This window comes from Neophocaena asiaeorientalis, unplaced genomic scaffold, assembly GCF_003031525.2.
Source record: "Neophocaena asiaeorientalis asiaeorientalis breed wild unplaced genomic scaffold, Neophocaena_asiaeorientalis_V1.1 scaffold152, whole genome shotgun sequence".
Taxonomy (NCBI): Eukaryota; Metazoa; Chordata; class Mammalia; order Artiodactyla; family Phocoenidae; genus Neophocaena; species Neophocaena asiaeorientalis.
The window spans coordinates 2,352,032-2,378,301 of NW_020185338.1; the positions used below are offsets into that span (position 1 = coordinate 2,352,032).

General features: G+C 44.6%; 2 protein-coding genes across 3 annotated transcripts in view; one reads left to right on the plus strand and one right to left on the minus strand.

Moving 5' to 3' along the window:
- The window catches only part of NRDE2 (NRDE-2, necessary for RNA interference, domain containing), a 45,316-nt gene extending 43,384 nt beyond the window's left edge, over positions 1-1,932 (plus strand). The window contains exons 12-13 of one of the 2 annotated variants that reach the window (XR_003002046.1): positions 924-995; positions 1,514-1,589. Coding sequence is in view for 1 of the 2 variants with exons in the window: in XM_024736290.1 (XP_024592058.1) it covers positions 924-995; positions 1,514-1,639 (198 nt within the window). In the remaining variant the exon portion in view is untranslated. Of the gene's footprint in view, positions 1-923; positions 996-1,513 lie in introns of both variants that reach the window. The other variant, XM_024736290.1, reaches the window with a different exon arrangement.
- Positions 1,933-3,639: 1,707 nt separating this feature from the next.
- Positions 3,640-16,781, minus strand: PSMC1 (proteasome 26S subunit, ATPase 1). Its single transcript, XM_024736317.1, has 11 exons — positions 16,737-16,781; positions 13,530-13,583; positions 12,832-12,928; positions 11,024-11,148; positions 10,225-10,410; positions 9,908-10,036; positions 8,738-8,834; positions 6,383-6,572; positions 5,751-5,902; positions 5,019-5,173; positions 3,640-4,000 (listed from the first exon to the last, which is right to left on the minus strand). The coding sequence occupies exons 1-11, from the start codon at positions 16,737-16,739 to the stop codon at positions 3,866-3,868; spliced, it is 1,323 nt and encodes a 440-aa protein (XP_024592085.1). The 5' UTR covers positions 16,740-16,781; the 3' UTR covers positions 3,640-3,865.
- Positions 16,782-26,270: the final 9,489 nt, after the last annotated feature.

Below are 26,270 nucleotides of genomic sequence, written 5' to 3' on the forward strand. Positions count from 1 at the left end.
GAGTTAACGTGAAAGATCTGAAAAGGAGGCGAGGCTGTCCTTGGTAGATAGAGGTCCTGAGCTGTGGATAGGGGTCTCTTGATGCCATCCCCCACGTTTCTGAGAGGTCGGTCAACAGCCCTCACCGGTCTTGTCTGGACACCATGCCCTGGCTGCCTGGTTGGCAGAGCCAGCGTCCACTAGAAAGCTCTGCTGTGGGAAGGGGAAGTCTGGCGGAGGTGGGTGGGCAGGAAGCCCAGGAACAGACTTCAGCTCTGTGAGCTCGGCTTGTGCCTGTTCACAGCTGCGGACGCCCGCCTGGGGAGCTGCCTGGTGGGTTGTGACTCCCTGGAGGAGGGACAGATCCCTCCCCGGGACTTGGGAGAGGCCCGGGGATATGGAGGGGAGGACACACGCTGCTCCGGCTTCCACAGCAGGTGTGGAAAAAGCGCCTGTCTGTGAGTTGATACAAGATATAAGGATTTTATATCAGTATAAAAATGTGCTTAGATTAAAAACGTGCTGAATATCTGCATGCTCTCAGACTGAAATTTTTGATGCGAAATTTGCTTTTGATAAGGTTACTGATTCAGTAATCCTGGTTACCTCATTTCTGTAAGATAGTTTTCAAGAAATGGCAAAGTATTAAAGCAAATATTTTCTCTGTGTAGTTATCACCCTCACCTCATGCACAGGCCTCGTTCTAGGCACTCTTAGTAATGCCAGGCGTGATGGCCCACAGTGATGGAGGAGATGAAAACAAGTCAGAAGTGTTAAAGGTCAACTCCAGGCGCACTGAGACACAGCAGTGGCCCCTGAGGGCATCCCGTGGTACATGGACCCATACCACCCATCAGCCACTGTGGCAGTGCCCCGGGTGGATCAGTACCGGGATGGCCTTGGATTCTCTTTCGTCATTTTTGTATTTCTTCCCCTTGCCTCAGGTTTCCTTAGGAAATAAAGAAAGAAGCAAAGGTGTGTTCTACAAAGCACTTCAGAATTGTCCTTGGGCAAAGGTGAGTTCTAAAGGCCATGGTCTCTTCAGATTCCCAAGGACCTCCCTGCCAAGCCTCATCCAGTCAGTGTCATGGGGACAGGGCACTTCCCAGGCCTTTCCATAGTCAAAGTATCCCCTTTGGAGACGGAGGGGCATTTGTGTCCTTTCCCTGCACTGGAGCTGGCGTTTCATGGAAGCGTTGCTGTAGGCGGCTGGTGCCCAACATTTGCCCAAAGCTCAGCCCAGATGCTGAGAGCGTTGGGATCCGCGTCCCAGCTCTGCCCTGTACAGCCCAAGTCAGGAGACGTTCAGAGACCAGACTGATGGTGACCGCAGTGTCTGCCAACAGCTGCCGGCCCCACTTTGGAAAGAGAGGGTCTCACTTTGAGTTTACTCACTTTCCCTCTGCTTTTGAGTTCAGCCCTTCCTGAAGCACGTCAAGGTGTTGCTGGGTTAGGACAGCAAGGGGAGCGTGGGCTGTGGCGGGGCAGCTGGAGGGAGCGGCCGGCTGACGAGGATGTTGCTCTCCGGCCCCAGGTGCTGTACCTGGATGCCGTGGAGTACTTCCCCGATGAGATGCAGGAGATCCTGGACCTGATGACGGAGAAGGAGCTCCGGGTGCGCCTGCCGCTGGAGGAGCTGGAGCTTCTGCTTGAGGACTAGAGACTACCAGGAGGGTAGTGGGGTGTGCCTCCGAGGCCTCGGCGCCGGCCCCGTGGGAGCAGGAGATACCAGAAGAGACGGCGACACATGCGTGCGAGTGTGTTAAGACCTCTGCCTTTGGAGTTTCTTTCTTGATAGTTTGTGTCTGGGTTATGGGTCTCTCACCTCTTGTACATTGTGTGTGCAAATGACACAAAAGCCATCGTTTTGCATATTATATATGTATGTGTATATATGTGCATAGACAGGAATCATGCTAAGTGATAAATGAACCTGTCATGGTTGGTGTGCGAGTTCTCGTTTGGTCCACTCTTCCCCTGCCCAGCCAGCGCCAGCCCTGCTGGGGTGAATGTACCTTCTCGGTTGGCATCCTTGGTGGTCCTGCCAGGTCTCCTGGGTCTTGCAGTCAAAAAAAAAAAAAGTCTAGTTACTCAATACTAGGACTTCCTCTCCTGGGCTGGTTAGCAGATTTTACCCTTATCTTCAGACCAGAGCAGTGGGGAGTCGTTTAAACCTTGGTATTCTCACCTGTATCAAATGTGTTAAGTTCTCATTACTCCCTGAACCCTATTCAGTGACGTCCTCGACTATGGCCTGAGCAGCCAGCATCGCTTGGGAGCAATGTAGACCCTCAGGCCCCTCCCCAGCCCTGCTGTCAGAACCTGGGCTCTAATAGGACGCCCTGTTAGGGGACGTCGTGTGTACGTTACCGTGTAGAAAGCACTGCCTGAACAAATAAGGACCCCGCTGCCGGGGAGCTCACCAGCAGCCAGTCGTGGAAAATGGAGCGAGCTCCTTCCTACCAAACCCAGTGCTGCCTGTGACACGTGCCAAAGGTGGCTTTCAGCGGTATTGGCCACGCTCTCGTTTTGATTTCCAGGCACTGAGTTACATTTGACTGAGAGGAAATTGCTTTATCTTCTCTGAGGTCCTGCTTTTTAAAAAGTGGACAGCTTCTCTCTGGCTTTTTTTTTTTTTTTTAAATCATGCTCTCTAGAATTGCTGAAAGCATATTTCCTTGGCACCTCATCCAGAAAAGCCAGTGCTGTGGAATAGAATTTTGGCTAGAAATCGATGGACACTGGTTGGGAAAAAGCAGCAGAGGGCAGCACAGCTACAGCAGCGGTCCCCGACCTTTTTGGCACCAGGGACCGGTTTTGTGGAAGACAGTTTTCCCACAGAAGCTGGGGTGGGGGGGAGGGAGATGGGGGAGGATGCTTCACAGTTTTCCCACAGAAGCTGGGGTGGGGGGGAGGGAGCTGGGGGATGATGGTTCAGGCCCCAATGCGAGCAATGGGGAGTGGCAGATGAAGCTTCCTTCACCTGCCACTCACCTCCTGCTGTTCGGCCCGGTGGTTCCTAACAGGTGGAGGCCCAGGGACTGGGGACCCCTGAGCTAGAGCACTTTCTAAAGAGCATCTTGGAGCACCCAAGGAAGTTGGCCAACCAAGTGGAGGCTTTCCTTGATCTGCCCCACTTAGAGGCTTTGAGATGGGACTGTTCTGAAACGAGAGGAGAGCAGGAAATAATAGACAAAGAAAAGGGAAGGGGAAGCTTGACACATTTCTGAACACTCTTGGGAGGGATCAGGTTCTGAACCCGAGAACAAGGGATGGCAGGGCTGGTATGGGACTCTTCAGCCCTGCCCTTTTGAGGTCTCTTGTAGGAGCCTCAGTCTCTTAGCAACAGCGACACCTCCTTCCTGCCTCCAGAGCCCTGAGAGCCCACATGCTCCACCGACCTTCCAAAAGGGAAGCCACGGCTGTAGGGACTCCTCAGCCCTTGTTGCTTAAGCAACAAAGATAGCCGGCTATTTACGTATGCTCGTTGCTTTCCCATCAGCTGTTGTTGAACAACTGCCACCAGCTCTGGGGGTGTGACGGGGCAGCAGGTATTGAAGTCTGCAGTCCTTTTGGTCAGCCAGCTTCCTTAGCACCGAGATCCATCGGCTTGCTGCTACTGAGCAGCCGGTGTGGAGGGCCCAGAAACAGGATTCAGTGTGTGTTTGAGAAAGAGCACGCTTTATTGGCAAGAGAGAGAGCGCTGCACGCGGGCAGCACACGAAGAGGGCCAGACGGGCATCCTACACGTCACATTCAAAAGGTACGCGGGGTGCTGTGCTAGTGAAGATCAACCACCACGTGGACTCCTGGGCAACTTCCCCCACCTCACACCTCAGGGGGTCGACACACTTCCAGCCTTTTCCTGGAAGGCAACTGTGGTCCACTAGAGATAGAGCCCCTCAGGGGTGCCTTCTTGTTTTTTATAAAGGACATTTTCTTTAGACTTTTTGAAGTCTTCATTTGTTACTTTCATCCTACGTTCCCTCAAGGCCATCAGACCAGCTTCCGTACAGATTGCCTGTAAGAAGGAACAGTGTGTTCAGAAAGTGAAATACTTTTTATTCTAACAATTCAGAGAGTGCTATTTTGAAATCTGGTGTAGGCACCCAACCTAAACACGAAGTTCTCAAACCATTTGGGAACGATTCGATTTTTTAAATGTTTTAAACATTCTAATTATTTCCTCAAAGGACCTGAAGTGGCTTAAACTGGGAATATTTCACTAAGGAAGAGGACTGGCTCGGGTTCCAACCCCCGCCGTGTGGCCTGGCAGGTCAGTAAGTTCTCACAGCCCTGCTTTCATTAAAGGCAATAATCTTCCTAAGAAATAGATAAAATTATAAAATTATTCCAGAAATTTAGAGCCCACATAGAGTGTACATCCATTTCATTTACCTATAGTCAGAAGAGAACTTGTATTTTCTGGTTAAATATTTACAAGTTTTAGTACAGTATTTATTCTAATATATTTATTTTCTCAACTACTACTTGCCAAAAGTAGAACAAGAACCCAAGCAACATGATATGGTAAAAACACAATCCTGGCACTGACAGTTCTATCTGGTTATGGCCTTTAGGATATTTATTTCAGATGGTTCAGAAGAGAGAGTGTTTCTGCATACAGAGAGAAGAAACAGATAAAAGGGTAACATTTGGTAAATGGGGGTGATGAGTATGTGGGTATTTTTGTTGCAACTTTTTTGAAGGCTTGAAATTTTTCTAAATAAAAAGTTGGTGCAGAATTTTAAGGTAATTTAAATTTTAAAAAGAGAGATTTACTCCCCAACTGAGACACTAACCTAGTTCTATAGATGCCAGGGATACGCAGTTCAGTGCAGGCACCAGCGTGAAACAGCCTGTGTGTGCCGCCCCTACCTAACCATGGCATCAACCCAGGTCCTCCCCCAGAAGGCAGGCTGTGGCCGTATGCAGTGCTGCCAGGCCTTGCTTTAAACTCTGGTCATCTGGGAAGACACGTCCAAACTCATACACACATATGATAAAACAAAGAGGTACAATCCAGCCCAGGTCCTCACCTTGATGTCGGCACCAGAGAGGTCATCTTTAGCCATGATCAAGTCATCCAGGGTTACGTCGTCTGCTAGTGTCATCCTGCTCGTGTGGATCTGAAAGATGCGCTTCTTCGTCTTTTCATCGGGCAAGGGGAACTCGATCTTCCTGTCGATGCGGCCTGTGGGTATAAAAGGCTTTCAGTCACACTCCTGGGGGCCCCGGGAGAGGCCTTAGTCTCCACATGAGTGGTCTCAGTCACACAGTGTCCTATGGAAGGAGGTCCAGATCTTAAAAAGTGAACACTCATGTCTGTAGTTTGTAAATATCAACGTTTGAATTCATCTCATTTACGGAATCCTCTCTGCTCTGGTACTTTGGGAAACAAACGAAAGGAGAGATTCCTAAATGGCACAGTTAGTGGAAAAGGACAGATCAATCATGTTAAAAACATTACAAAAGACAGTAAGATTAGCTACTGCTTCTTTTGGTACTACCTGAATGTAAAAAATGGACCTGAGCTGTCATATTTCTTAAAAAAAAAAAAAAAAACACAGGCGTCTGGAGGCTAAAAGGGCCAAAGCTACACAGGCTACATCACGATTATCGCAAGGGAACACAGTGTTGGTGAATTATTCTAAGTTTCCAGGCAGTATTTGCCTTACACGTATCATTTATATTCTCCCCAAAGTGCTCCTAAGAAATACAAATCCACATAGGACCTTCATTCTCCACAATGAAACCAAAGCAAATGTGACCTGGTCTGATAAGTGCTGGGTCCAAAGTCTCTATCCGGTTTGTGGCCATGATGACTTTCACGTCTCCCCTTGAATCAAAACCATCCAACTGGTTCAACAGTTCCAACATTGTTCGCTGAATTTCTCTCTCACCACCGGAATTTGAGTCATACCTTTGGAAAAGAAGTGAGGGAGAAGTGAAGATCCAACTGATCTTCCTGTTAAAGGGGATTATAAAACACAGCTCTGTCTCAGCCTATATGTCACACCCTCCCAAAGCCCAAGATAAACAACACATTATTTTCTTCGTAGCGGTTTTCATGCCTGAAATTATGTGATTTACTCAGTCTCCACAATTGAGCTCCTCAAGGGCAGAGACTCATCCTCATGGCTGTGTCGCCAGAGTCAGGGTGGTGCCATGCTCAGAGCGGGTGCTCAAGGCATGGCTACTGACTGACCAATCAACTGCCGGGTAGTTGTTACCTGGCACATGGGAGAGCAGAGCCTAAAGAATCCATGGAAGCGACCCAGTACGGACTGTGGCAAACCAACATGCAGGCCACGTAGGGAGTGCCCAGCGGTCGGGCGTTCTCAGAGAAGAACCATATGGTTTTTACCTCTAAATAACACAAAAGAGGTAAGAGAAAGTCTACCTTTTCGTCCCAATAGCATCAATTTCATCAATAAACACGATGGACGGTGCATGTTCTTCAGCAACGCGAAACAGTTCCCGAACAAGTTTGGGCCCATCACCTAGGTACTTCTGAATAAGTTCAGAGCCAACGACTCTCAAGAAAGTGGCCGAGGTTTGGTTTGCTACTGCTTTGGCTAGTAAGGTTTTACCTATTTTAGATTGAAAGAGGAAAAGGGGAAAAAAAACCTCAAGTGCTGTTTTAACTTTAAAACCCTCATTGTCACCTTAAAAAGACATCAAGAATGGGAGGATCCCTCTATGAAAAGCATTCTGTTCTCCAAAGCAGACAAGAGGAAATTCAAAAAAACCTAAAAAACATTTTGATTATTTTTAACCATCTTCCTAAATTCATCATGATAATGTCAGAAAATACTTTTTACTGCAAAGTTGCATATAATATTAACCTGACCTATGCAACCAGGGTTAGAGAACCAAACTCAACTCCTACAAAACTATCAGTGATGAAAAAAAGGCCCGGAAGCCCTAGGTTTGACCGAAGGACACATAGTGTCCCTGAGCAGGGCCTGCAGTGCCCTGGGGCTTCCTGAAGACGTTGCTGTGGGCTTGCCCCAGGGCTCAGTCAGCTGAGCCAAGACCAGCTCCTGATGAAGCCCACAGCTGTGAGCTGCTGAAAGCTCGAGACTTTTCTCCTTGTGGTGTGCCCTTACGGGACGTTCCTCACTGATCTCACGGAAGACCTGACATTTCCAACCCTGCTTTGTTCCCTGATATTCCTCCTTCAGATCAAGAACAAGAGTAAGCAAAGAGTACCAACTTGAGAACTTTCGAGCTCAAGACCATGGCCCCTTTGATGGTGAGGGCTGGGCAGTCACCTCAGGACACAGAGGCAGTTAGAGGCAGAGCTGGCAGAGGACCACCCTCAGGCCTGTAAGGGGAGGGGAGGAGGCCGGCAGGCGAGTGAGTGACACAAAAGATTTCGTGCAAGCGGGAAGGAGGACAGGGAGTTAAGCTCTGTAACAAGATGGGGCAATGGCGTTCCCTCAGCCGGGCAGTCAGAGTGGCAGGTTCAAATGCCTATTAGAGGGCTGGACTGCTTCCTGAGAGCATCATTTAAGGATGGCTGACAGAAGACCAAAAGGACCTTCTAAGTGGATGGGATCTTACAGTCCAGAAGCAGCCAGGTTCAGCTGCCGGGATGTTCAATGGCCAGAGGGATCCCTGAACCAGTCTCCTCTTCCTCCCGACAGGGCTGACACCCGGTACTCCACTCCAGCCCTTGTCAGCACATGTGCCCCAAAGAAGGCTCACAGCTGCGGGTCAGAACGCCTGTGTTCCAGCTCCAGCCCTGGTACCAGCTCAATTCCCAGAGTTAATGGGGCCTTGGGCTAGTCGCTGGCCTCTCTGAAACTCACTTCCCTGTGCTATAAAATGACAGGCTACAGTAGCTCCCTGCCTCAGGGTACAGCTGGCTCCCTGTCCCTCCAGCGTGGGCAATCCTCAGTACAGACCCTCTTGGCAACATGGCTTCAGTTCACTCAATCAAATAACCTCTCTTCCTTTGGAATTTACATAGCAATGACTATACAACTTACTCAGGTCAACTTACTGCATAATGAACCAGATACGTATATGCATTTTTATCTTTATCCATTTATTCATCCAATGGTAGACTCATTCAGTACCTGGACCAGGAGGATGAACCTAATCTGAACAGCACAGGATAGCTTTTAAAACAGTGGTCCTCCACCAAGGTGCTGATGCTTGGCCACACTCCAGATGAACAGATCAGAATCTTCGGGGATGGGAGCAGCCATCAGTATTTTTTAAAGCTCCCAAGGTGATTCCAACGTACAGCCAAAGTTGAGCACCCTATTATTTTTATTTTTTCTTACAAAATATTTTCAACAGACTCACATTACTCTTTAAAATATTTAAAGGCATTATGTTTTACAACATATAAATCTAGCACATTTGAGTATACAACAGGTGTGCTGGGGAGCTGGAAATGCATTCACATCGAGCCGGCATTTGGGGTGCCTACTGGTGTTTACCTTCTGTTGTAATTCCTACTGTTGTTTTTAACACATGAACTCTGTTGCGTCTACGATTACAAGCCTAAGATAGTTCAGTTTCTTAGTACACCGATTATACACAAATATATACTTTCATGCAATAGGTATCTTTCCAGAGGAGCTGCTTATTCAGAAATGTCCAAAATGCTGCTTAGAGCACATTTTCAAACTAAGGAAGTGTGGCATCCTCACTCAACAGCTAAGTCATTATAACCAGCTAATGCTGCTGCTCAAGAGATGAGCTCAGTGCCTGGAAAGTGACCAGCACAGAGCGCACATACCTGTGCCAGGTGGACCATACAGAATGACCCCCTTAGGGGGCTTTATACCCATCTCTTCATAATATTCAGGATGAGTGAGTGGAAGCTCCACAGATTCCTAAAGAAAACAGACACTTGGTAAAAATAAAAGGCTTTCTTACTGAAATTTATCAGATTCATTCACTGACATCATGGGTACATCTCACTTTCAACAAAAATAAGCTAAAATTTCAATTATTCTTGTTAGAGACAACGTTTGACTTCCACAGAGGACCTCTGTCCTACCTGAGCTCCCAGCACTGATCCCCTCTTCCTAATAGCACCCAATTTCCCTTTCATTTCCCAGTAAAAGTCAACCTTGAGTAACATTTAAGCCCTTCCTGAGCAAAAGAAACTTAAAGCTAAAATTCACCCTTTTCAATGAAACCGCAGGCAGGAGCTGGCAAGATTTTCTGTTGTGACCACCAAGGGACATGATGGCTATTTCCCAGCTGTCTGAGAGTCACCAGTGGAGATCTGTGATCACTCTGAATGACCTCCCTGCAGATGAAAGAACCTGCAGAGGGCTGGCCCACCACATGCCCCTGACCCCAGGACCATGGCAGGAGCTGGGGTTAACGTTCTAGACGCCAGCACTGTGCAAGTGTGTGCCACTCACCCTACCCCCAGACATCACTGGAGGTTTCTGGATAGCCACAGCTGAAGTCAGTACAATTGGAAACATGTTCACACAGATAATTATTAAACATTACATGTAAAAAGTATTAAGCTGCTGCTGCTCCAAGAACTATCATACAATTTATACTTACTTCTATTACCTAACTCAGTATTAACAACACAAAGCACCACCACTAGTAAGGTCTGAGTCAGTCACTGGCCTGATCAGTAAAGAAAAAATAAAACACACAGAACAACTCCACGCGCCCTAAATGAGACGGCAGTTAAGAAACCAAAGGTCTAAAAAGCCAGAGCTCAGGACTTCCCTGGTGGTCCAGTGGTTAAGACTCCAAGCTCCCAATGCAGGGGGCCCAGGTTCAATCCCTGGTCAGGGAACTAGATCCCACATGCATGCCGCAACTAAAGAGCCCGCATGCCACAACTAAGACCTGGAGCAGCCAAGTAAATAAATAAATATTTTTAAGTAAATAAATAAATACATAATAAAACCCCAGAGCTGGTTCCTTGACATACCTTAATTTCCTGGATTTGGTTGTCTAACCCCCCAATATCAGCATATGTCTCCTGGGGGGCCTTTTCCACCTTCATCACTGTGACCAAGGGATCCGTGTCATCCATCAGCACCCCTATCACAGCATGCACCTAACAGGGAACATTAAGCTTTAACACAGGCGTGTAAGGTTCACACAATCCACTTACAATGAAATGGCAATCACAGAATTTTCTCTACCCTTTGGAGTGCTCTGGTGATCTACTTCCATGGGACAGGGGGACGGATCTGCAAGCAAGAAGCAAGCACTCCGACGGGCTTTCTTAGGCTATCAACTTACCTTGTGGTTGAGCAGGACCGAGCAGCCCGGTTCCAGCAGATCCTTGTCTACAAATGAAAGAATGCTGACATAGTGTTCTGAGCCCACAGACGTAGACACGATGGCATGATTGTCATCAATGATCTCTTCCAAGGTTCCTACCGACATTGGGGTCCCCCTCAGATCATCCACCTTTGATCTTTCTTCCTACATAAGAGTAGGCCAAGAAGGAAAAGCAGATTAGACCTAAAAAGTAGACGATGCTGACAGTTCACTAGATTCACAAAGCAGTTGGTACTTTTCAAAGGCAGCTAAGGATGTCCCTGGTAGCGCAGTGGTTAAGAATCCGCCTACCAATGCAGGGGCACGGGTTCGACCCCTGGTCTGGGAAGATCCCACATGCTGTGGAGCAACTAAGCCCGTGTGCCACAACTACCGAGCCTGCACTCTAGAGCCCGAGAGCCACAACTACTGAGCCCGCGTGCCACAACTGCTGATGCCCGTGCGCCTGGAGCCCGTGCTCCGCAACAAGAAAAGCCACCGCCATGAGAAGCCCATGCACCGCAACAAAGAATAGCCCCTGCTCGCAGCAACTAGAGAAAGCCCGCGCACAGCAACGAAGACCCAATGGGGAAGACCCAACGCAGCCACCAATCAATCAATGGATGAATAAATTTAAAATAAAATTTTTTTTAAAAAGGCAGCTAAATAATAATTCATTAAAGCCAGAAAATGAATTTCATTTATTCATTAACAGTTTTAAGTACTAAGTAGAATTCAATTGGTAAAAAAAACAAGTTACAGTAATTTCTCAATTTACCTCTTGCTTTTCTTCTAAAGGCTTCATTTGTTCCTGATTTCTAATGAATTCTTCCTCCATGAGAAGATAGTCTTTAATTCTCTCTAACTTCAATAATTTTAACCGGCACTGAGTGTGAGGTGTCACTGTAATTAAAAAAGAAAGTTTTATTATACTTGGAGCTTGAAGTTTGCAATTAATTCGGTTCATCCTTAAGAACAAAAAGAAGTTAACACTTAAACTTAGTTTAGTTGGACAGACACTGAAAAATTCAAAGTTTGGTGACCCGAAGTAAGCAGGTGCCTAAATGCAAAGGGGAGAGGGATTTTATGTATTGGATTGGCCAGAAAGTTCTTTCGGTTTTTTCTATAACATCTTACAGAAAAACCCGAATGAACTTTCGGGCCAACCCAATAATAATGGGGATGAGGCCTATGACCAAACAGATAATATAAATGACATGTGGTAACTGTCTACAAAGAAGAAAAAACTCTTGACCACAAAGGTAGTTTGCTTTGGTCTATTATTCCCCACAGGTGCTAATGAAGATAGCTGCAGGTGCTGTCCGGTCAGTACAGGTTGTTGCACCCTAGCTGTAACACATACATTCATTTATAGGAGGATTATGAAATACTGGGGATATTAACATACGTGCAAACAGTTTTTCCCACACTCGTATGTTGTTTCTTTTGGCCTAAAGTCTCGTGCTACATAGGACTTTTAACATTTATATAGACAACTTTTCTTTTGTAGTTTCTGGGTTTCTTGGCTTCTTCAAAAGGTTAAATGTATTCTTGGCTTCTTTATTTATTTATTCTTTATTTATTTATTTCTTGGCTTCTTCAAAAGGTTAAATGTATTTCTGAATTTTCATTTATTTACTTATTTACATATGTATATCTAACTCATCTGGCAAAGAGCAAGGGGTCTAATTTCATTTTCTCTCAATAACAAATAAAAGATACCAGCCATTTATATTAAATAACCCATCCTCTTCCACAGAACAGAAATGTCACCTTTACCACATATTAGTTATCCATAACTTGACTCTGTTTTTGAATTTTATATGCTTTTCTGGGGATCTGATGATCTATTCTCTATCAGTACCATACTGATTCACTACGGTAGGTTAATGGCACATTTTTTTACTGTCTGACTCTATTATTAACCAAGCAATATTTTAAAAATTGTTTTATTGCACCTAAGCAGGAATAGACTTGTTTAGATGATAGATGAGGATGGCGGAGGTATTCGAGCTGAAGCCTGAAGGGATGAGAAGCAGGCAGCCATGGGAAGGACTGGGGGAAGCAAAGGCCCTGATGCAGGAGATTCAAAGGACACGAGGCAGGGCAGTGTGAAGAACGACACACAAGGGGAGTGCAAGAGGCTGAGGATGGAGCAGTGGGCTGGGTGAGGTCACCTGATTGAGTTTTATTCCTTGCTTGGTAGGAAGACATTGAAAAATTTTATGTGCAGGCATCGCATGCTGTGAGTTCCAATACACTAAATTCCATTTCTTCATGAAATAAGTGTATCTTATCTCTAAGGTAACCAAGCTCAACCTGAGTTTTCTAATCTAACCCCGTACTCTAATACACTAGACGAGCTGGTTATTTAGAGGAAATTAATGGAATTTCTTAAAATGAATAACAGTCGTATCCTGTGTATACTGTTAAAACCAAAATATAGCTTTTATTCCAACCTAGAGAATGCCCCACAAAGTCACAGACCTAGAGCTTCAACCACGCCCTATTTCCTGTCTCCACATTCAGACCTCTAAGCTACACACACAGAGATAGTCCCCCTAGGAATCGGAACCATGTCATTACCCAGGGGCAGTTTGCTGGCAGCATCTGGTCCCTTTGTTTTCTTCTTCTTTTTCCCCACTCTAGTTGGTACAGGAGGTTCATATTTCTTTTTCTTGTCCTTGAGTTTTTAGAATAGTAAGGAAAAAAAAAATCACACAGAAATCATATTAAAACACAAACTTACTTATGCGGGACCATCATCTATTTTCAGGTAATATAATTTTCCTCATCTTTTAGGATGTTATTAAAGACTGTCCTAAAAAAAACCCCAAATCTGTTTTTACATTCCTGCAATGTTAATATGTGAATGTAACTGATCTTTCTTTATTATAATACACACTGATAGATCATTCAATAAGGAACAGAAGTCAGAATTCAGAATAATATGCCAGAAGTCTGAGGTGAAATGATTTGACACAAGTCTTCACACCTAAGGATATTAAACACTAAAATCATAGGCAATTTATTTTAACACTTCTGTAACGTTATTAATTTTACACCTTTAAAAATCATTAATTCCTAAATACCTACGTGACAGTCAATAATCTTTTGTAAAACACGAAAAGGGTATTGTATCTGTAGGCTAGGCTGGTTAAAGGAAGAGATAATTTATTTTGCATTTTAAAATTCATGAATCCCCAAAGAACTTCTCAGCTGAGATCTGACATTTTTCGCAATTTACTCACATGACAGACATATCTGGCTTCTTATTTATTTACCTTGTCATCCTTCTTTCCACCTCCAGGACCATGACCACCACTCTGACTCTGACCCTGAAAAAAAGAAAAAAATTAAGACAGAGGTATAAATTCAGAATATGATCACTTCAAAAAATCCTTCTTATTCTTCTGCGATTCTAAGACACCAACACTTCCCCACATTTTAATATTTCTGAACTCAAGATATACCCTGCAGTCAACGTGTACATTTAATGTGGCAGAATTTCTTTTTCCTGGAAAGCTGTTAGATCAGTGGTGCACCTTGCCACAGACTGCATCTTAAATCAAGGACAACTCTATTAAGAAACAGATATAACTAATGTGTCATTATGAGACTAAGATCTTAAGACCGCCCTTTCTTGAGGGGAAGGCATAGAGCCTGACACTCTCTAATATAAAACTACCTGGCTGAGGCCACCAAGAGCGTATTTCATGAAATTGGGCCATGAAAGCTAAATCATTTAACCTACTCAACAATCACTTGTCAGTCACTTACTCCTTACTAGCATCACGCCAAGATCCAGGAGACTTTCCTTTCAATGGCAGCTTAAATACCTCCCATCCCTAAAGCCTGGAGCGCTCGGGCAGGTCCTTCTTCCCAATCTAAAATGTTGAATCACCTTAAGCTACCAAGAACTTAGTGTATTAATGAGTTCAGTGGGATTTCTGACTTTAAAACAGACCCTTCAGTTACAGGACAATGTTTCACACAGAGCAGTGTCTCAGAAATGACGGCATTTGAAATGAGCAATAGTGAATTTACTTGACTAGAGGGGCCCTCTGTCCCCTCAAATCACTTCCTCTAAATTAATACAGCACCAGCTTCATTATCAGGACGAAACAACCCTCTCATCGTTACCTGAAAGAGTTAAAGTCAAATCTATTTCCCAACATGCAGGATTCTTAAAACTTTGCACTTTATTCTGAAGAAGGTAATTCAAGGCTCTGAGAAATTTTGGGAAATAGAATTAGTTTTATTGCAATAAGCCGTCCAAATTGCAGGCCTTTCACAATCAATTACACCCCTAAGGAAGTGTGCTGTTGGCTGGGGCAGCTGACGTCTGAGATGTTTACGATGCGCCTAAGTCTGTAGTAGACGTTCTCCTTCACTACCGCATTAATCCCGGACAATCCTTCAAGGTAGGGTTCATTACTGCTACTTTCTAGATGAGGAACTGCAACAAGCCTGAGAACATGGGCTAAGGAAATAAATGTATCCAGGTTTGAATTCCGACTTCATTCCTAATAGGCTATGTGACCTCAGGTAAGTCAAGCCACCTCTCTGAGCCTTGGTTTCCTTAACTGTAAAGTGGGGATGGTATTAGCTCCTATTTGTTGCTGAAAATGAAGTAATACACGTAAAACACTTCAAATTTGCATGACTCATAGTACCTACTCAATACAATATCATCGGTGAATAAGAAATGTCAGGGTCAGGATTTTGTCAGTCTGGTTATAAAGTCTGGGCTCTGAAACAAATCCACTCTGGTTCAGGTCCTCACTCTCTCTCCTGTCCACACCCTGTCTCTGTTTTGTCCAGGCCATCATATCTTATTTGGGCTCTAGTCTCCCAACTGAGATTTCCAGGTCCAGTTTCTTCCCTCACCAATCCAATTATTACCGCCTACAGCAAAGAGTCGATCCTTTAAATCTCCTCGGAAACCTTCAACTGCTCCCTAACATTTAGAGTGTAATGTCCAAACTCTTTAGCTTGGCATAACTGGCCCTTGCCAAACTGGCTGCAACTAACTTTTCCCAGGTTCATCTACCTTTCCCATGATCCTACAAGTCTGGCCCCACTGGAGGATGTTTTCCTGAGTCGGTCCTGAACTTCTTCATGTCTGGGCCATTTATGTGATGTTTCTCAGCCTCAAATAATAACAAGTATATGCGTTACACTATATGCCAAGCAGTGTGCTAAACATTCTCAGGGTATCATATCATTCTATTCTTACAGACGCTATGAGGTTGACACCATCATTACCCCTAGTTTACAGATAAGGAAGTGAAGGCTTAGAGAGATAAAGTGACTTGCCTGTTGTCACAAAGCTGTCAGAGAGGTAGCCAGGAATCACACTCAGGTCCACGGGACACCAATACCTGTGTTTCTCTACTGCCCGGATAACTAGTACCTCATAGCAAAGACCCACAGGGTTTGTGTTCTAGCACAGCTGCTTACCCTGTCTCAGTTTCCTCTAATAATAATTACCTCAAGGGACTGTTGAGAAGAATAATGACCCAATGCTGGAGAAGTACCTGCCACGTGTTTATCATACCTAGAATACTGCTACCGCAAAGTCTTTCTAAGACCTGTAAGACTGGTCGGGACTTCCTGCTGTTCACGATACAAGCCAAACACACTCCCATCTCAGGCCCTTTGCACTTGCTGTTGCTTCTGCCTGGACCAGTTTCCCTCAGGTATCTGCATAGGCTACTCTCTCATTTCATTTAGATCTCTGCTCAAATCTCACCTCCTCATGGGGACTCGCTGACATCCTATGTAAAACAGCCACCCTTCCCCATCCTATCCCCTTCTGCAGAACAGCCCTAAGCGACGGCCACCCGCCCCGACGTCATATCACATATCCCTTCCTCTATTTTTTGTCTGCCTTCTTGAGAATGTAAGCTCCAAAAGGCAGAGACTAGGTCAGTCATGCTCATCCCCTGGATCCCCAGCGCCTAGAGCAGAGCCTGGGCCCTCCCTCCACCAGCATCAATCCGCGAACTAATGAATAAATGCTAGCTGCTTTTATTATTACTAGCGCACCACGGGACCTTTCCCTCCAAGGTCCACCTGTTAGAAAGGCATCTTAAGGCCTCCGTCAAATGCCTCCAACTCCGGGCGGTATCCCACGACTCGCTCTCCCTCCTCAGGAGGGGGCGAATCCCTCCCTCCGCTCAAGCCGCACATCCCTCCACTTGCGCGGCTCCGAAAGCCCTCGTCCCAGTTACTCGAGCAGGCACCCGCCGAAACACCCCGCGCCGGTTGGCAGAGCCCTGGCCGGCGGAGGAGTGAGGCCGGGCCACCTGACCCGCTCCGCCGCCCCCGTGGCCCGCCTGGGGGACCCTCCGTGCCCAGCCCCGGCCCCGGGGACCCGGGATAAGGCCCGCCCCAGGAGACCCGGACGGCGGGTGGACCGAGTGCCTCCGGCAGCCGCCTCGACTCCGTCGCACCGCCACTACCAGCCGAAACCCTTAGTCACTCACCATCTTGCTTCGGCCGCTCGAGCCGCAGCTGCCGGAAGTGCACCGCCTCGGCGGCCCGTCAGAGGCGGAAGTTGACGAGGGACTCCACGGGGGCCGATAGGAACCAAATCCCGCACGCACCAATGAGCTCTCAGGGCTTGTGCGAGCGGGTGGGCAATGATGCGCTAACTTACAAGCGAGATTTGAGCCTTATATTTAACTTGAAAAAAATTTAATCGCAGTTATTAGGTTATTGTCAACAACTTAAGACAATGACCTCGACTGTCAAACTAAGACAACTGTGAAAATATAATTTTTTTAAATATGCAAAAATCAATCTGGGAAGACCTTTACTTACTTCTCCAAGAACTGGACTGGCATTTGGAACTGAGAAGTTAACATATACTTTTGCACCAACATTTAAGCTCTGATTTGGTCTCTGGAATTAATCTGCTCATCTGAGAGGCTGTCTCATGAATCATCTAAATCTTTTTTGGTTTTTTTTTGATGACTTGTGATGATGCCAAATGTTGTCTTAAAAGTCCTCATCTTGCACCCAGTTTGTAAAGTTCGTTATTTATTACGTCCATCAGAACATTAGAAAGATGGCAAGCATCCTTTTAGCCTCTGGAAACTTCCATAACAGGTGCTCAAAATGCTGCATCTCGCTGAACTGGAGAGATGGATTTATTTGTCTGATTTCCACCCCATCCCCATCCAGATTAATTTAGGCATTTTAATTTTGAAAGTCTAAAAATATTTCCCTAACACGCAACAGGAAATTACTCTTTCTATTTCATCACTAAAATACTGTAATAGAAAGTCTTGACACTGTCAAACTTCACTAACAAATGTGGCATCTACATGATACATGAAATGATGTGATAGGTTAGGGGCAAGACAACTGTCCCTTCAGGAATGCGGAAAGCAATTCCAGAGTTGTGCAGAATGTCTAGGAAATCTGTGTGTTATCTGAAGAAGTACAGTGCCCCTGAGATTGCGTCACATTCAAAGAATATAGGCTAATAGTGAAAACTTAAGAAGTTATTCAGGAGTATATTCATTTTAAAAGACTTCTTAATGCAGAGCAAACATGGTCCTCTCTTTTCTCCCCATCACGGACCCTCTCAATATTCTCCACCCAGCTGACAGCCATCAGTGTATGGGAAGAAATCAGAATGTTTTCGTGCTAAAAATGAAACTAAATATAAATCTTTTTATTTTAGATACTAAATACTAAATCTTTTATTTAAAAAAGAAGAGCAATTAAACAACAGGCAATCAGCACAAGGGTTAAGGGTGTGGGCCCCCACTTCAGGTCTCCTTTCTGGCCTTCTCACTAAGGAGCTGTGTGGTCTTAGTAAGCTGTTTAAGCCCTTTGTGCCTCAGTTTTGCCATCTGTGAAATAGGGGCCTTAAAAGTTCCTCCCTCGATAAATTAGGAGCTTGGGATTAACATACACACACTACTATATGTAAAATAGACAACCAACAAGGACCTACCATATAGTGCAGGGAACTCTACTCAGTACTGTATAATAACCTATACTGGGAAAGAATCTGTAAAAGAATGAATATATGTATATGTATAACCGAATCACTATGCTTTACACCTGAAAGTAACACAACATTGTAAATCAACTATACTCCAATAAAATTAAAAAAAACAAAACAAAACAGAGTTCCTCCCACACAGAGTCCTTGTTTGAGGACTAAAGTGCCTACAACGGTAAGCATCAGCTACAATTATTAGTAGTAGTGTTTTTAATACACGAATTGCTACTAGTTTCCTTGTTCTGTGCTGTATTAAATGGTCACATATCCTTCACAAAATTTATAACCTATTGGTACAGAGATCTTCAAACACGTTTGCCTACACGTGTCCTCAAAAATACTCTGCAGGGCTTCCCTGGTGGCACAGTGGCAGGGCTTCCCTGGTGGCGCAGTGGTTGAGAGTCCGCCTGCTGATGCAGGGGACACGGGTTCGTGCCCCAGTCCAGGAAGATCCCACATGCCGCAGAGCAGCTGGGCCTGTGAGCCATGGCCGCTGAGTCTGCGCGTCCGGAGCCTGTGCTCCGCAGTGGGAGAGGCCACAGCGGTGAGAGGCCCGCGTACCAACAAAACAAAACAAAACAAAAACCTCTGCAAAACCACGTATTGTGTGACACATTTCTAAGTTGGCATCTAAACTTCATCTTAAGTTTTAAATAGCTGCATGGAATCCATTCATCAGCACATTTGAAGTCTTGATGTTTTCCTGCTATCCAGTGGAATCTAACTAGCTTGATAGCTTGATATCTAACACCATCCATTTGTAAGTTATGTACACAGGTTCTTCTTTAGCATTGAAAAATTTTCTCCCCATGATATTGCCGAAAAGGGATTAATATCCAAAATATATAAAGAACTCATACAACTCAACGACAAAAAAATAAACAACGGATTAAACCACAATGAGATATCACCTCACACCTGTCAGAATGGCTATTATCAGAAAGACAACATACACCAAGTGTTAGCGAGGATGGGGAGAAAAGGGAACCCTCATGCACTGTTGGTGGGAATGTAAATTGGTGCAGCCACCAGGGAAGACAGTATGGAGGTTCCTCAAAAAATTAAGACCAGAACTACCACGTGATCCAGCTTTCCCACCTCTCGGTATTTATCCAAAGAATATGAAAACACTAATCCAAAAAGATACCCCCATGTTCATGGCAGAATTATTTACAAAAGCCAAGATATGGAAACAATCTAAGTGCTCATCAACAGGTGAATGGATAAAGAAGATGTAATTGGTATACATATGTATATATATAATGGAATTCTACTCAGCCATAAAAAGAGATGAAATCATGCCGTTTGTGACAACATGGACAGACCTTGAGGGTATTATGCTAAGTGAAATAAGTCAGATGGAGAAAGAAAAATACCTTATGATTTCACTCATATGTGGAATATAAAAAGCTAATAAACAAAACAAAAGAAAGGAACAAACCAAACAAAACCAAACATATAAATACAGAGTAGTGGTTATGAGAGGGGAAGGGGCCGGGGGGGGGAAGGGTGAAATGGATAAAGGGGATCAACAGTACGGTGACAGATGGAAAATAAATTTTTGGTGGTGAGTATGTTGTAGGGTTAAAAAATTTTTTTCTCCTTGAATTCACATTTCCATCCCACATACTTTTATCCTCATGTCATGTATTTCTGTGCTTGAAAATATGTTATTGATCAATCTCCCAAACATCTCTGTAAACATTTTATACAAATTAGAATTTTACAATGTATTTTATTTTCTGTCTTTAAGGTGCCATGTGTTAAAATGTTTTCTAGATTGAGTTATTACAAACTATAACTAGTACACACTTGGTCAAAAGTATATATTATAGTTTGTGATAAATTAATTTTTAGGAATTAAAAAGCAAAGGAAAGAATTTAGTAATTAAAATGTCACCCAATTCTTTAAATCCTTCTGTGTCGTATATCCCAAATCACATAGTGATCTATCAGCAAAATCTATTATTAATGATAATTTGAATTAAGTCTTTCTTCCATGTGATGGCAAGGAACTAGAAAACATTGGGTGTACAAAAGGATTTACTACTCAGTCATCAAAGCCGTTTACTCTCAGTTTCTGGGAAATGCACCCAAAAGGCTTTACCATGACACATCAAAAGATTATCTATTATCCTTATTACTCCTTCACTCAGAAACCCCTTATTTAAACTAATAGCCTCAAAGAAAGTTGGGAAACATTTTAACATCATTAATTTCATTATAGCTTTGGAAATATTGTAATATTTTTTACGAGATTTTTTTGTCACATAACTTCTTTAAATAGATCTTGTCAAAAACTGTGGTGCATCAGGGATTTGGAATATTCTATTTATGAAAAATGTCTAATTGGCAAATAATGCTCAACTTCAAGCTATTCAGCCACATCAGAGTCGGAAGGAAGTACTGCAGCCATGGTGCGGCGTTCTGAATTTATACATGGGGAAACAGGCAAAGTGGGAGTGATGACAAGTTTCGTTTGATGACCTGACCTCTATCATAAGATGCATCATTCTTTTATTTATTTATTTTATTTATTTATTTTTGGCTGCACTGGGTCTTCTATGCTGCGCAACTTCCCTTCAGAGTTGCCTCCTCAGCTAAGTGGGCTGCTTGGCGTTACCTGAGAACCCCTGTCTCAGTACTGGCTGCCTTTGTTCTTGCTGGTGTCAGTCTCCTTTAGGTGCTGTGGTGAAAGAATAGTCTGAAAATCCTAACCACTGGCTGTTTTGTGTCCCAGTTTCCAACATCGCCTTTTACCTTTTGCCCTCTCCCATTCTGCCGGGCTCTCCTGGACCCATTGCTCCAGGTGAGGGATGGAGGGGTTGGCGCAGAGCAGAGAAAATGGAGCCCCTGCTTCCTAAGCCAGTGTCAGAAGCCAGCTTCAAGGGGGCAAGGAAAGATCTCAGGACCTAGAACATAGATTTGATAGAGTCCACGTGGATTAAGAATGAAGTTTCTCCCCAGGCTGGTGGGGAGGGTAGTAGGTGCAGAAGACAGGAAGGGAATCTGGGGGTAGGAGTGGGTGTTCAGAGCTGGGTTCCCAGGGACGGTGCGGCCTAATGGGACACTTGGGAAAGTTCTGGGGCAGCTTTTGGTCCTTGTGATGAGGAGGAATGTAACTGGTATTTGGGGGCAGGGTGGGCAGGGACACCCCACACAATGAAACATCCTGCATTCACCAGGACTCTCAATACCTTACCGCCAGGCATCTTTGTGGTCTGAGGATCAGAGCCTGGAACCGGACTCTTTCTGCATCAACCATGAACTTTAACCATTAAAGTGACTAATTTTTCTTCTCAAGGCTTGATTCTTGCTGTAAAGCCGAAGCCCTTGGGAAGGGTTTAAGCGTCATCTGGACCTTGGTGTGGAAGGAAGTTCTGCTATTTGGTGTAGAAGGTGAAGGGAAGCAGGCGGAGGAAGGGGTGGAATGTGGCAGTGCTGGCAGCTCAGCTGACCCAACGGGTGAGGCCACCGGCCCAAGGGACGGTGTGGTGTAGTGGGAGGGGCACTGGCCAGGAGTCAGAGACTTGGGGTCAGGTTCTGGCCTTTTCTTTACCTTGTGTGTGACCTGGGGAGAGTCCCTTCCCTCCTTGGGCCTTACCTTAAAAAAAGCACACATACATTTTAAAAAAAATAATAATGAGAACAGTCTGGAAGCTGCTCTGGAAGGTTAAGCAGAGCTACCCTGTGACCCAGCAATTGCACTCCTGGGTGATGATGAGAGATGAAAACATAATACATTCACACAAAACCTGTGCATCAACATTCATAGCAGCATTATTCTGATGGAATAAAATTATTTTTAAGGCATGACAAGAAACTTTTTACCCATAAAATTCTCTCTGCCCGTTTGGGCCACTACCCCTACAGTGTGCACTGTGTATCCACATTATGCACTAACCAGATCCCCTTGGAAGACACAGGAATGCCTGCTCAACTGAAAAGAGCAGTTTTCTCCTGGTGCCAGCAAGGTAACTCCTTAGGAGATAACATTCTTTTCCCAGTCCTGGAAAGGGTCACAATGACCCACTACTGGCCTTGTACGTGTACGTGCAGATCTGGACCATGTAAACTGTCAGTATGTTACTTTGATGTATAAGGTTTTGTCTCGAAATCAAGACTGTGCTTTGACCTCTAACGGGTGGAACAGTCCTCAGAGCTTTCTGAGAGACTGCCTCCAAAGTTATAATCCTCAAGTCGGCTGGAGTAAAATTCTCCATTTCTTTCTTCAATTGACTATTAATTAATTTCTCATCAACATTCATAATTACCAAAAAGGTGTAAACAACCCAAATGTCCACCAATGAATGGATGAACATGAGGTGGTATATATCCACACAGTGGGATAGTATTCAGACGTAAAAGAAATGAAGTCCTGACACATACGACATGAATGAACCTGGAAAAAATTATAAGGGAAAGAAGCCAGTCACAAAAGACCACATATGCTTCCATTCATATGAAATGTCCATAATAGGCAAATCGATAGAGACAGAAAGTATATAGATCCGTGGTTTCCTGGGAATGGGTGAGGGGTATGGGGATTGACTGCTGGTGGGTAGTGGGTTTCTTTTGGGGGTGGTGAAAAGGTTCCAAAATGTATCGCAGTGATGGTTGTACATATCTGTGAAGACATATAAAAACCACTGAATCGTACACTTTAAGTGGATAAGTTGTACGGTTGTGAATTATATCTCGATAAAGCTGTTTTATATATATATATTATATATATATGTATTTTATATATATATATATATAAAGGAGTGGGTGGTGTAGAGTAATGGTTAAGAGCAGAGACTCTAAAGCCGGGCTGCCTGGGTTTGACCACCAGTGTGCCACTCACACAGCATGTCAGTGTGTGACCCCATGCATCAGTTTCCCTATCTGTAAAGCGGGTGCACTAACCGACCCTACTCACAGAAGTACTTAAAATAACAAACTAGGTGACATTTGTAGTACATAAAACAGTGTGGTAAGCAGTTATGTTTGTTAAATTATCTTTTTTAATAAAGGGTTTGGGTTAAATGACTTGAAGTTTGATAACCTTCCAACAAGAAGAAACCCCAGAGTTAGCGCCCAGGCTGCTTGTTACTGTCGGTGTGTCTCCCAAGCCGGGGGACTGAAGGAGGAATGAACGGCGGCCAGTTTTCCGGGTGGCTGAAGGGTGCATGCAGTTCAGAGACTCACCAGCAGAGGGGGCCGCCCAACGAAATACTGCGCAGTGGTCGTGCTCGAAATGCCTCGTGGAGCGGGACTCTTGCTCCTCCAAGGCGCCCGGAAGGCGCCGGGCCGCTCTCCCTTGCTCTCCCACTCCTCCTCATTTCTGCTCCCCTTGGGCCCTTGACCCCACGGCATGAACTAACGCTAAAGACTTCGGAGTCCGCTTAACTCTCACCCAGTGCCCCCTGGCCACCTTCTTCGACTTGGGCTCACATGACTTCACAACAATGCTTTGAGTTTCATTTATTACCCCCAATTTGCAGATGAGAAATTGGAGCTCAGAGTCATTAAATGACCTGCTCTAGACCATACAGCTGATGCGCAGTCAGGTCTAACTTAGACATTCCGGCTCCCAACCTTTATTTTCATCGCCTTTTTTTTTTTTTTTTTTTTTTTTTTGCAGGAAAAACCAGAGGGTTTTAGGACTGGGATGCAGCCTCAAGTTCACATTCTACACTTCCCAGACAGTGGATCAGTGCCTCAGCCAGCCCTTGGGGGGCCCCGTGACCTCTGCTTGGGGACATCTCTGCCTGGCTTCCTCCTACTTAACTTGCAGATCTCAGCTTAGATACTTTGGGTAACCACTCAGAATCCCAGAGTTGGTAGGAAGATTATTATAAGCTGAAAACATTTGAGAGTCAACAGATGCGGAAAGAAGCCTAGGAGCTTCCCTTATCTGACTAAAAGCAGCAACTTTGGGGAAATGAGGCTGCCATGAATTTCCTCTTGGGGCAGTTTACTTCCAGGAGAGAGACCAAGAGTAAACCAGCCACAAATCCTCCCTCTGAGAGAGTTCTATGGCCCCGAAGAAGACAGAAAGCCAACTCAAACCTGCATAGACAAATATCATCACAACCTTTCTTATCTCCCATTTGTTCTCCTGAAATATGTTTGTCTTTCCTAAAGAAACCAATTTGTTCTTCCGTAGAGGCCTTTTCTCCCCCCCTCCCTTTACGCTACTAAATTAGGTATATAAGCCTCTAACTTTAACCATTTATTGAGCGACTACTTCTTTTGTTACCTCTCATATGCATATGAGTAAACCTTTTCTCCTGTTAATATGTCTCTTGTCAGTTTAATTCGCATGTACCCACTCACTTAACCTTAGAGGGTAGAGGAAGAGTTCTTCTTCTCCCATAACAGCATCCACCTCAGAACATTTCCCTGGCCGGCAGATCTGATCCCTACCCCAGCCATATCTTCTCATCCTTCTCTTCTCTGAGCAGAATCCCCCAAGAGTTAGATGCTTGTCATTGGAAACAAAAGTTTACAATTCTCAGACACTGTCTTCTGGGTGCCACATCTACTGCTCACCCCTGCATCCCTGTATCACTGTATCCTGCTCCAGGCACTTGGTGGGGCCTCCTTAACCATTTACTGGTTGAAGGAAGGTACTGCTCAGCTGGGAGCAGTTCTGCTGCTCTGCAGTGGGTCTGGCTAAATACAGAGGCATTTAAACGGAAACCACTTCTACTTTCCTCCAGGGTTTTCAAAGTTGGCTCCTCGGGCTTCTTCCCCACCTTGCCTTCAGACAGGTTCGGGATCATCGTCACCTAGAAGAAGCCTCAGCGGACCCGGCTGCCCTTCCTGTTTCTGTCTGATTTCTCTCCTTTTCGCAGCAGGACTGGTGGGACCGCTGCTCCATGCCCCTGCAGTTGATTTCTCCTCAACCTTCCATCTGCCGTGTGCTTTCCGTGACCTTCATTCTGCTGACCCTGTCCATAACATTTTTTTTTTCTAAATCTGGAAATGCCGTATGTTCATTACAGAAAATGTTAAAAACAGAGAAAAAAGTTGAGAAAAACTGAGCGAATACAAGTCAGTTGCTGTTCTACCACTCAGATGTAACCCCTTTAACATTTTGGTGTGTTTCCTTAAGCTGTTTTTTCTATGTATAATAAATAATTAAGCAAAATCGGGAACATACTATGTATTTCATGTGACATATTTCCTTTTTACTTAAAATATTATCACAGTTGTTTATCATGAATATTTCCCTCATGTCATTAACTACTCTTTGAAAAATGATTTTTAATGACCTTTAATATTCTATTATATAGGCTTATTCCTTCACTTATTTTATGAATTTACCTTATGAACAAATATGAAATAAACTCATTTATTGAACATCTGCTATGTTCCAGGCACTGTTTCAGGCGTTGAGGAACAAGTCAGACAAACACCCCACACTCATGGAGCTGACCTTCTCACGGGAAAGAGATTTACGATAGAGTGATACTTCGGTTGTTGGATATACCATCATTTATACCAAGCTGGTATTTTTCAGCGTTTATGCTGCTTTCACATTTGAGAGTAGGTGCTCTGTGTCAGAAAGACCTGAGCTTTCCATTGTATTATGTGCCTTTGTTAAGTTAATCTCTTTACGCCCCAGTATCCTCATCTATGAAATGGGTATAAAAATAGCATTTGCCTCATTGAGGTAAATAACACACGCAGAGCACTCAGCACCTGGTAATCACTTAACAAAAGTCCGCTGTCATTATCATTGCAATGAATATGGAGAAATCTGTGTGCCTCGCTTAGTAATTTCTATAGGATAAATTCCTAGAAGAAGAGTGAGTGGGTCAAAGTTAGCATTTTTAAATATTTTGCCATTTTGCCATATTGCAAGTCTGCACCAGGCTGCCCTCCCAACAGTAGAGGATGAGGGTGTTGGCGGAATGTGCCCTAGAGATGTAAGGACCATACCCGGTGGCCTTTGGGTCCCTTGTCCTTAATTCTACGCTGCTCTGTGCACGTGATACCACTGACCTCCATG